Here is a 12,056-nt window from a genome sequence, read left to right on the forward strand (position 1 = left end):
AGTGGGAACGTATAAACAACCGCTCTTTTATCAAAATTTCACTGCATGCCGGAATGCACGTCGTACCATTCCATTTAATTATATTTTTCGCGGATACAGTCTGAGACCAGAATATTTCACCACCTTGCGTATACTGACTACGTATCACGTACGTCGTTGGTTATTCGAAAAGCTCATCTCAGTGTAATCGCACGCGAGTTTAGAGACAATTTTTACGTGCTATAACAGATATTTAATGAAATTATAGTTTAAAAAATGGACGTGCCTGCTAAGGGAAATATTTTAGGCCGTGAGTTTATTATTATTAAATTCATTTGTAAATATATCTTTGTAATGAAATAGGCTTAAATCTAAGCTAAGATAAATTTGCGCGCCACTGTGTGTGGCAGAATATGCGAACGACTGACAATTGTACCACCTTGACATTTTATACCATATTCGTGCAATAAATAAATTATTATTATTATTATTAAATGGAAAAAAAGTATTAATGAAATAACTTTTCGTTTTCTGTGATGCAAAATAATATTATTTTCTTTCTACGTAGCCTTAGTCTAGTAGTTCTACTGTGTAATTTGAATCTATCCCAAAAAATATTTTTTTACAGTCCATGCAGCGTTTCAGACTGAATTATTTATGCCAAAGTTAATTGGTATATGTTTAGCCATTCCAACGAGATTAAAACAATCATTGAAACATACTCAACTACAGTTCTTTCTTGTAAACTTTTCTATTTTAATTGATTTATTAAAATTGTTTATATTATTATTAATTCTTAAAATATATTAATACCGTAATTAGTAATAGTTTAGTGAAATCATTTCGTATCAATTTCTTTGAAGTCAAAATGAGCATCTTTTAATATTTTAAACATTACCATAATTAAAATTATAAACTAATTTATATAACTCGCTAATCAAATTTGTAAATTTTATAATAATTTTATTTATTTGTAATTTGTAGTATCCATAATGTATGGATAAATCTCAAAGTAGCGTTTAAAAAATAGAAAATAAAAATCTCACAGAAAAAATCAAATCAAAATCAAATTGTTGGGATTTCAAGCAAATTCTAGCTCCGTAGATATGTGTACTCCAATACTTTTGCGGCATATGGAAGTCTGAATAATATTTTCATAGCTCTAAGTAGCTCGAAGTCTGAACTATATTTTCAGCTCGCAATCACCAAAACCCGCAATCGTCCATAAAAATTGTGCAGACTATACACAAAATCAAAATTAAAAATAATTTATTAAGTAACATCATACACTTATGAACGTCAAAAAAGAAATATAAGTATATTGAATTAATTACAATTAATTTAATTTGTTTTTTTGATGTTCATAAGTGTACATGTTTACCTATATGAATAAAGATATTTTTGAGTTTGAATGCTTCAACTTATATACATAGACTACTATTATTATCAATGTATGTGTACTAATGGTCAATGTATACTAAATATTGACTTAACTAAATATTGAAATAAAACATTGACTTTTATATAATATTTTAAGAAACCGTTACCATATACGCAATTTAACATTATTTTTTTGTGTTTTTAAAATAATTATTCAAAAATCTTGCTCTTAATCCTCAATATTAGTAGGTAATTGCTAATAATGATCGATGTTTGGTTGTTGTTCGGATTAATTCCTGCAGATGAGTTCCATCATCGAATGTCAAGACAGAATACAAAAAACCATCTGTATCACCTCGCCGTGCGTCGTTTCACAAGCGTTTCTTAAGGCAGTTTATTAATCGGTTCTAAATATTAATTTAGCTGAAGACGGTTTCTATTCTAAGGAAATTGTTTACTATATTACGAAAAAGAAAGAGACAAGCTAGGCCAAGTTCAATGACCCTTAAATATCGACTGTGCGTCCTCTACGCGTCTGAAGGACATCAAAGGTATGCAATAAAAGCATTGTGCAATTGACGTATATGAATCACACTGTTTGCTATATTAATTACCAAGAAAAATGATGTAATTTACACGTAAAAGATTGTATGAGATACACGATACTTTAGAACGCTGTAGAATATAAAGATCAATAATTATTCTTAATAGACAAGAAACTCGCTACCTGTATAATTTATATATACGTATAGGTTACATATATATATATATGAAATTGAGACTTTGTTGTACTGCAACTCTCAATTGCACAGAGCTATCAATTCAAACCGTAAAACGCACTGTCTTCGCCCAGTGCTTTTTCTCCTTCCGAGGTCCTTTCATATTTAACCACTTCCTTATATTATATAATAAAATTATCACTTACATTTCAAATTGCATTACATACACTTACTAACAATTTCAAAGAATATCTTGTCATCCTGTCTTATGCTTAAACAGAAAATATATACAACTATTATATATGTAAAAATAGTTGTAAATATAAATTTTCATTACGTAAAAATCATAAAGTTAATTATAGTTTACATGATAAAAGGAACAGACTGGCTGCCCACAACACAGGGAATCCTAGTATGGGGACTTTTTTGCTTTACCTAATCCTGTTTCTTTCTATGTATTAAAAAATAATCTGTTGTTTTAAACCTTTGATGTGTAAAAATAGTGCGTCATTAACAAAATTAATGGTTATTTTTGGTTAAGTAATTAGATACTTATTTCCAACACACATACATACATATTTACTATATTCTTAATTTAAACAAATTTAAAAAGTTTGGTCTTTGTAATAGTTTTAATAGTGGCAGCATTTTGTCGATATTTATTCGTTGAGCGAAGAAAGCATGAGCTCTGGGGTCACCTGTACTGTTGGGGCCTGTGCATTTCAGCTCAAGAGTGATATTTAATGATTTTTATGTAGTAATGTACATTCCTGTATTTAATATTTCATATCGAATTTATTTGGGAACTATCTTCACCCAGAGCAACAATTGGTTGGTCGCGACTTCTGTCAAATACAAATATTCTTTAGTGACTTCAAGTTAAGAAATAATCATGCTTCTTTTATTCATATTCTAAATAAATACTCCTACGTGTTCTTAATCGACATAAGGAAACGAGGTAGAAGGTTACTTATCTTTTTTCTATATGTCGAAGGACAGCTTCTCCGTCTGTGGACTTATTTGAATTCAAAATTTATTTATTCATGTAGGTAACAATGTACACTTATGAACGTCAAAAAAAAGAAATATTAAATGAATTTAATTTTACATTTACTGCCAGATCTCAAATCAAAGGCGTAGAACTAAAGAGAAGAACTGGCAATAGGTAAACTATCTTTTGATGAACTGAAAAACTATGTGTATAACGATTACTATGATCAATATCTCATTATATAACTTATTTACTTTCTTCTCTGGCTGCACATAAACACTAGATGTTTACTTAAACGCGACGTCACATCCGACGACATGACTCTGCGAGCTGTTTTCAGGCGCTATATAATTTTTGGCTTTAAACTTCGTTAACTTAAGCTCATAAGCGAAATAAAGGTTTTTATGTAAATAATATATGTTTACCCACATAACTTAAGAGCGTTCCAAAATCTTTCGTCATGCCTATTATGACTAGACAAAAAATCATCGTACTTTGCCCGTGTATATAAATAAACTAATTAATAATTCATGCATTGCATTCTATTACAAACACGATTCAAATAAAAACAATAAATACTATTGTGATTTAATACTTTTAAGTGCATTTTTGTGTTTATAATTTTTTGTTTAATTACTTGTCATACTTTAAAAAAATAAAAGCACTATAAAAAATGTTTTCAGGTGTCATCCCGGCACGGTATATTCTAGCCATCCTGGGATCTATAGGAATGGCCATAGTGTATGGTCTGAAAGTCAACTTATCTGTGGCTATGGTTGGCATGTTAAACCATACTGCTATAAAACTGGCTGCTCACGATGAACCACATGAAACTGCCTCCCAACCTTCGGAGCTGGAGTGTCAACCAACGAGTAACTCAACTAGTAGCAAGGTAAGTTATTTGTCATTTCGTTTCATCAATAAACCTGTAGTTTTGTAAGTCTTTTTTGAGGTCCTTTCCCTGAGGTCGTAAGTTCAATCTCCGGCTGGGCCCCAATGGAATTTCTTGCTACTTGCGCATTTAACATTCGCCCGAATGGTAAAGGAAAACATCGTGAGGAAATCGACATGTCTTAGACACAAAAAGTCGACAACGTGTGTCAGGCACACAAGGATGTTGACGTACTTGCCTATTAGATTAAAAACCATGTAACAGATTCAGAAATCTGAGGCCCAGACCTAAATAAGTGGTAGCGGCACGGATTCATTCTTAATATTCTGATTCAACTATTATTACTAACTACTACTACTACTATTCTAACTGATTCTTCTAAATAATAATAACTTAAAATGGATAAATAGAAAACTAAAATACATTTAAAAAGTTTAGTCTCTGTGGTTCCTTTTGCTGGCAACATTTGTTAAGTGAGGAGAGCACTAGGCTCTGGTGTCACTGGTCTATGTACCAGGCGCCTCCATATATCCTTAATTAGTGCCTGTTCAAAAGTGTGTGCTCCAAATACTTGTTGTGTATAAATACACAAAGAATTTGTTAAATCAGGTCACTCATTAATAAGCCCTTTTATTACCGTCATGACATATTTAAGGACATAAAACATAAATAAGTTTAACCTTGCAACAGGTCAGCCTAAACGGCGTTATTTTGGGACGATTCCAATATTCGCGAATAAATACGCACAGACGTGAATATAAACTTCCAACAAATGGTTAAAAATAGGTGACCGATTTGTAGATTATTTTTTCAAATGAATTATAAAGGTCTTGAAGATCCTAACAAAAAAAAAATATTAATATCTCTCTGTGATATTATTGGAGTTAGATATTTAAGTCTTGTGCTGAATTTCAATCTGTCGCTCGGCATTGTACTCAAATTTATCGGAAACTTCTAATTGTACTATATTAAAAAATCTTATTGATCATATCTGGAATATTTCACTCAGTGAAAACTGGTAACCCCAGAGTTGGTGATTTCCTCGCTTCGAATAAGTATCATAATACAGAGAGGAAATGCTGCCATTAAATGTACACTGCCACAATAAAACTATTTAATTATTATTATTACTATGCAGGTTAAGATTATTGTAATAACACTATATTTGTTTATTTTAAATAGATATAACACGCAATAAACAATTGAATTTTAAGTTGACCCAAGTTGTCTGGTTATTATTTTTGTTTGACGCGTCCTCATTCCAAATCCCTAAATAGAGTTTATGATTCAATCGCCCTGATTTTATCGACAATAATACCAATTGAATAAATTATACCAAACAACGCTTTCAAATTTAACCGGCAGTGTTAATTTATTGAAGTTTTGATTTAAATTCTTAAGAGTAGATATAATAGGGAGATGGGCATAGTAACTGTGATCTAAAATGCATACGTGATTTTTTAAAGGCAAACTAGTAGATGGGAAAATTATAAAGAAGTTCTTACTGCCCATTAACGCCTTCAACGCCAAGAGGCTTATAGTTGGCATTTAAGAGCTTTTTCTTGAAAGCCCCGAAAACGCTGGCAAAAAAGTGAAAATCATAATCCAAAAACTGCTTAATGATAATTAATTGAAAACTTCTGACTGTTCAATCGGACATATCACAGATACATTTCTAATGTTTTTAATTTTTGTGATTAATTTTTTATATGATACTACCGCTTAGGTTTTTCGTTTTCATATGAAAATAAACGTTATTTTCTATGGAATACAATACAAATTAACCAAAGTACCTACGACGCATTGGGAGTTTGAAATTATATAAATACTATAATTCTGTATATTTGTGATAGAAATAAATGATAACATAAAAAATAGAATAAAGTTTTTGTTTATCTAATTAGGATGCAGATGGTCCATTCCTGTGGTCGTCCGAAGTCCAGGGCATTGTCCTCAGTTGTTATTTCTGGGGATATTTTGTGTCGCAAATTCCTGGTAAGTACTGCATTACCTATGATCGTAAATTTTGCAAATCTAAACTATATTTAGGCTACTCAGTGAAACTAAAGCGAAATTGGTATTAGTGCCAATTGAACCAAAGAGATTTTAGGGCGGACAGATTCCTACATTGTTTTAATTGGTATTGTTACAAAATAGCTCTGTAAACGGTTTATATATTATACTAGACTGCTCACGGTGTGCCAATTTAATTTAAAATCGGTTAAGTAGTTTAGGAGTCCATCACGGACAAACATCGTGACAGGAGATTTATATATATTAAGATACATATTATAAAACTTTGACTGTGTCGAGATATTTTGGGATCGCGTATTTTCTTCTATCGAAGTGCCTTTAAGTCGCTAGCTAAGACAGTTACTAGGCCATCTATCTATAATACTAAAGCAACTTATTCCGATTTTCAGGAGGGCGAGTTGCAGAATTGTTTTCCGCGAAATGGGTGATGTTCTTCAGTGTGACCATCAATGTAGTATGCACAATATTAACTCCGGTGATGGCTGAGGCTCATTACATTGCAGCTATCATCATGAGAGTTGGTGAAGGTATAGGCGGGGTAATTATATTTTCTATAAGTTTTTTGTAAAGCTAACCTCGTTGCATGAGATTGGTGCAAGCGCTTATGAAAATAGTTTATATTTATCTCAAATCCTGGGACTGTCGAATTGGTCAGATGGGACAAGGGATCTCGGAAACCAAGACCGACGCACGGGTGGTGTACATGAGTAAAACTTTATCTAAAAAGGTTCATTTAACTTACGCATGAAAGACATTAAGACTTGATCTTAAAAATAGTGCCCTTCTGTTCTTAAGGAAACAGCTTAAAGTCTAAAAGAGTACCGAGAGTTTTTTACGCTGGATTTTCTCTCGGCCTACACCCTCTGTCTTCTTTGCCGATGAGTAGGAATGTCTACAGGTTCAAATTTAATGACCTGGAATAAATGATACCTATCTATCTTATCTAGCTGGAAGAAATTGGATGAGGATAGCACAAAATAAATTAGGGTGGAAAAGTAGGAGGCCTTCTCCCGGTCAGGGGCCGCATATTAGTTAAAATTGTATTCTTATCTATTTCATTTAATTTATGTTAATAGGATGTGGAAGAATAAAGACTTATTATTATTATTATCTATCGTTCCGTAATAAACATATTTTGTTTTTTATTTTATAGTATACATAGACGCATGGAACAGCGTTTATTTTAAGATAAGCTACATTTCGTGCTTGTTAGTATTGGGCTATTTTTGTGTCATTGCAAATCTTCCATGTACAACCACCAAGCCACGGAGATCCATTCGTGCTTTATTATTTCAGGGCGTAACGTTCCCGGCGATGCATGTGTTGCTGTCAAAATGGGCTCCGCCAGCTGAGCGGAGTGTCATGGCGTCTCTCGTGTACGCGGGAACTTCACTCGGAACTGTCATATCTATGCTAATGGCCGGAGTTCTTACCGCTACTCTTGGTAAAGTTTTGTTTTAAATTTTTTTTTATTCTCCTCTAACCACAATGATATTTAACTTGCTTGCTCTTTAATGTCAAATTGACATTTTAACTCAAACATAAGGAGAAAGATTAGCGCAATTTATAAGTTATGTTTAAATCTCAACGCAAGCTTAGGCTAATGTTTCTCGTAAACCAACCAGTTATTTTTTAGTAATAATTCAAACCAATTGTAGAATGTAAAATATACAAAACAAATCTATTTTATTGCTCACAAATATGGAGTATTTACAATCCTTACATAGTAATAATAATAATAATAATTAGAAATGGATTAATAAAAAACTACCTTACAATCAATGGTGCCAAAAATCAATGTATTGTAATGTATCAATATATCTCCTATGGTACCACTTCGTTGCAAATCCTAATCATTTGACGCCTAGATCATCCAGATTGGTCCACGGGGGCTACGCCTGAACATTTAAAAATTACACGTCGGATCGATAACCTCTTTAATTTTTTTGGAGTCGGTTAAAATACTTTATATTTGTTTAAAACTAGGCACTTCTTTTTCTGTGTGATTATTCATAATAAATGCGTGATAACAGTGCAATATTTTATAGGCTGGGAAAGCGTGTTCTACGTGATGGGAGGTCTGTCTTCTCTCTGGTGTGTTCTATGGATCTTCCTCATTAAAGACTCACCAGATGAACAGCCGCTTATAAGTCAAGAGGAGAGAGATCTAATTATAACTTCTCTTGGAGGAAAATCTGATGACCACTCACATAAGGTAAAGTAACTAGCCAAATCCAAAAAAATACGTTTTCTAGTACCTTTAAGAGATCCCTCCCCCTAATTGACTAATTAATAAATAAATCCTTTATTTGCCTCGAAATTGGTTTATTATAATGAATTTAATTTGCGCAATCAACCACACCAAAATAGAATACAAATCTATAATTATTATTAAAAGAAAATCAATTATGTAAGAACATATTATAGTAGTGCGTTTAAAAATCGAATCATTAGGCAAAGAATTCCCTGTGCACTGTGCATCTTGACACGATTAAATTGTCACCTTAAAAATACCACTTCGAAAGGTCATTTTAAAGATAGCCTTAAAAAGTGATGCTACCAAAGTATAGTTTTAAGTTTAGGCTCGCGGCCATTTTTACTAATTAGACACATTATTTTCGGTAATATATTTCTAAATTCAAAAGTGTTGCCAACACAAAATCTCCCAGTCATAGCGACATAACATAATTTTAAAATACATTTAAATAACTTTAAACTAACGAATACAAAATAAATGTTTTTAGTCGCGTTACACTTACATTACTTGCAGCAAAATTTCCTTAATTTTACTTTCTTTTCAGAACATGTCGGTCCCATGGAGGAAAGTCTTCACATCTGGTCCGTTTCTGGCGATCGTCGTCGCTCATGCTTGTTCAAACTGGGGCTGGTACATGCTGCTTATCGAACTTCCCTTCTACATGAAGCAAGTACTGAAGTTCAATATGACTGAGGTGAGACAAATTAAACTAAAAGTGACATTTCTAAATCTTAACCAATCAGTCCTTTAGGTTCTCTGTTGATCCCTCCTGTGTAACCATGGGCTTTTATAAGTTTGTACTGCCCTATTTTTGAAGTGAAACTTCTTTAGAGGCGTTGGAAAAAAAATCTGTCACATTTTTTTTTCGTTACGCGCCATCTTCTTGTCCCTACCACGCTTGATTCGAAGCCCTTAATAACAAAAAATATATCATAACTTTAACAATGATAGTTATAATTCTATTACAATTCATAAAACTCTGTAAAAATCTTTGTAGTGTGTACTTAATGTACGAAAATGAAATAATTCTATTACATATTTGTATTCTTGTCTATGATAATTAAAAGCCTTTTGTTAAACTTTATCTTATTTAACTTTGTTTAACCAATTTCTGTAAAGGTTTCTTTTGAGTAAGTTTTTTTTTAATCTTACCTTTTTCTTAATCTAATCTTTTGCTTTCGGATCCCGACTTTAAAACATAGCTTAACATTAAGCTTCTTCCAAAGTCCGGATGAATTTCTTCGCTTGCTGATTTTGTTGAACTAATTTTAAAAAGAATCAGAGATTATAGTGTAGCTTGATAGTATTACGTGATTTAATTTATTTTCTTTAAGTTAACTTCTAAAAATCAATTTCAGAATGCAGTTACAACAGCACTTCCATTCCTATCATTATGGTTCTTTAGCATGGCCCTCAGTAAGACTTTGGATTGGTTGCGGGGAAGAAACTTCATCACTACAACGACAGCTAGGAAGATTGGAACACTATTTGGTAAGACATTAAAATAAAACTTATACTTTAGCTTTAGAGAGATACATTCGTTGCAGATTTTTAAAAGGCTGACCTTTTAAAATCAATGCAACAGACTTAGTTATATATAACTAAGCCCCACTCCAGATCGGCCTCAAAAAAAAAATAAAGTCAATGCTAAGGTTTTGATAAAATTGATAGTGAAATTGCATTTTTTTGTTGTAGGTCAGCAATAGTCTAATAATGACCGGTGCTAAGACCATATGGTACCCTATATTTGGGGTAAACGAAGTAACATTTAACAGCACAACTTTCGACCTTAATGCTTCATTGTGGTCTATTTAAAGTTATTCTTGATATTAAACTAAATTACTTAATGTACGTAACTTTCTTTTTTTTTTAGTTTCGTCACTCATATTTTTTTGTAAAAAGTCTTATCTTTGAAACAATTCAAGGATACTTCTGTAAATATAACTTGAATTTTGTTTTAGCTTGTCTTTTGTTTAATTATTGATTAACAAATATTATTATAATAAAACAGCATCAGCAGTGCCAGCGTCCTGTCTGCTCGCAGTGTGTTACATCGGATGCAACCGCGGGGCAGCGGTAGCGCTCATGGCAATCGGTGTTACATGTATAGGAGGAATGTTTTGCGGATTTTTATCTAATCATATTGATATCGCACCTAACTTTGCGGGTGAGTGAACTGCCTTGTAATTAAACTAGATTTGAAAGCTGAAATTTCCAACGTGTACTTTAGATTGTCTATGGGTCGCGGTGTCACATGTCATCAGATGAGGCCCGTTTGTAATATAAACACTTCACAGGATGTGTTCTTCTTTAGATTCTATCAAAAACATTGACCCTTTTTCGCACTCCGTAGTGGAGTGCTTTGTTTAAGAGTAGAATAAAGCAACTGTTAATGTCTTAACTCTATTATTATGTGTGTTGTTGTCATGTTTTTTTTTTGTATCATGTGGTTGTATAAGTGTAACCTATTGTGGATGCATCCAGTGTTTGTTTTGTGTTTTATTTTTGACTTTGTTTTTATTATAAGTATGTTTCTGTTTGGTTTCCGAATAAATAAATAAATTATATTAAATCGGTTTTTCTACAGTACTTTAAATTAAAAAAAAATTAACATAGGTTTGGAAAATTTCTGAACGCATATCAAATTATTCAATATTATACTTCGACTACCCAAACGAATCGTAACTATTTCTAGTAATAAATTTCTGTATAAATATTATTGTATCGGTGTAATAAACGGTTTTTGCAGGTACTCTGGTAGCAATTACCAACACAGTGGCCACGATTCCTGGAATCGTCGTACCAATTTTCGTAGGGGTGTTGACACATGGAAATGTAAGTAAACCTTAATTTTATTCCAGTTTTATTCTAATTTATGCATTCTATTTTTAAACCATTCTATTTTTAAACAGAGACTTTAAAAGTAGCATCATATTCTTGTATAATTAGTATAATTTTAATAATTTGTTATTTTTAATAGTTGTTATGATTTCGAGTTACGAGTCGAGTCTTAAACACAGATTATAATAGAGTGAGTCAATTTTCAGATAATTCCTTTTTAAAAGAACGAATACTATATTTAATTTTTTTTTCAGCAAACTATATCCGCATGGCGCATTATTTTCTTTGTCACAATAGCCCTATATATAGTTGAAATTATAGTTTATTCTATATTTGGTTCTGGTGAGGAGCAACCTTGGAACAATTTAAAAGACAACGAAAACGATAGCAACCCTGAAGAGAAGCCTCTTAAGGATGAAAGAACCCATGTCTAGACAATGCCTATTGAAATATCTTTAATTTGGCTTAGTTTGTCGTCTCGGCTTAATTTTCTCTTTCCTATGTCAAAGCTAGGGTAACATTTTAAGTTTGTAAGGCAGAAGGCTACCCAAGTGGGTAGAATAAAGTCTTCGTAGGATTAGTGAAAATGTGAAGTAATATTTATTGTATTATAACATACCTAATAGGTACAGTTAGCAACATTTTCATGCTAAGGCGACAACCAATAAATTTACGCATTAATATTAAACCTTTTAAGCTATTTTGAATCTTAATGCTCGTTAAACATTACAAATATTTAATATGATATTGTTTCAGCAATAATGAACTTCTAATTTAAAATAGAGTTTAATATACATAATATATTTATTTTTATATTATCAAGATAAAATTGTATATAATATAATAAATTTCAATTGATTTATAGGCTTATTACTTGTGCCATTGTTAGCTTTAATTTAAATTAGTTTATTAGGTGGTAATTACTACTCCTATAATTATAAAATAGGTACTTAACGTACATTA

At 31.9% G+C, this 12,056-nt stretch overlaps 1 protein-coding gene across 1 annotated transcript; it reads left to right on the forward strand.

Moving 5' to 3' along the window:
• The first annotated feature begins 111 nt into the window (after nucleotides 1–111).
• LOC110995454 (sialin) lies at nucleotides 112–11,751 on the forward strand. The gene is made up of 11 exons (XM_022262620.2): nucleotides 112–289; nucleotides 3,753–3,961; nucleotides 5,866–5,956; nucleotides 6,385–6,533; nucleotides 7,292–7,439; nucleotides 8,044–8,210; nucleotides 8,797–8,946; nucleotides 9,611–9,743; nucleotides 10,264–10,419; nucleotides 11,002–11,087; nucleotides 11,348–11,751. The coding sequence occupies exons 1-11, from the start codon at nucleotides 256–258 to the stop codon at nucleotides 11,525–11,527; spliced, it is 1,503 nt and encodes a 500-aa protein (XP_022118312.1). The 5' UTR covers nucleotides 112–255; the 3' UTR covers nucleotides 11,528–11,751.
• Nucleotides 11,752–12,056: the final 305 nt, after the last annotated feature.

The sequence above is a fragment of the Pieris rapae genome, chromosome 21 (assembly GCF_905147795.1).
Source record: "Pieris rapae chromosome 21, ilPieRapa1.1, whole genome shotgun sequence".
NCBI lineage: Eukaryota > Metazoa > Arthropoda > Insecta > Lepidoptera > Pieridae > Pieris > Pieris rapae.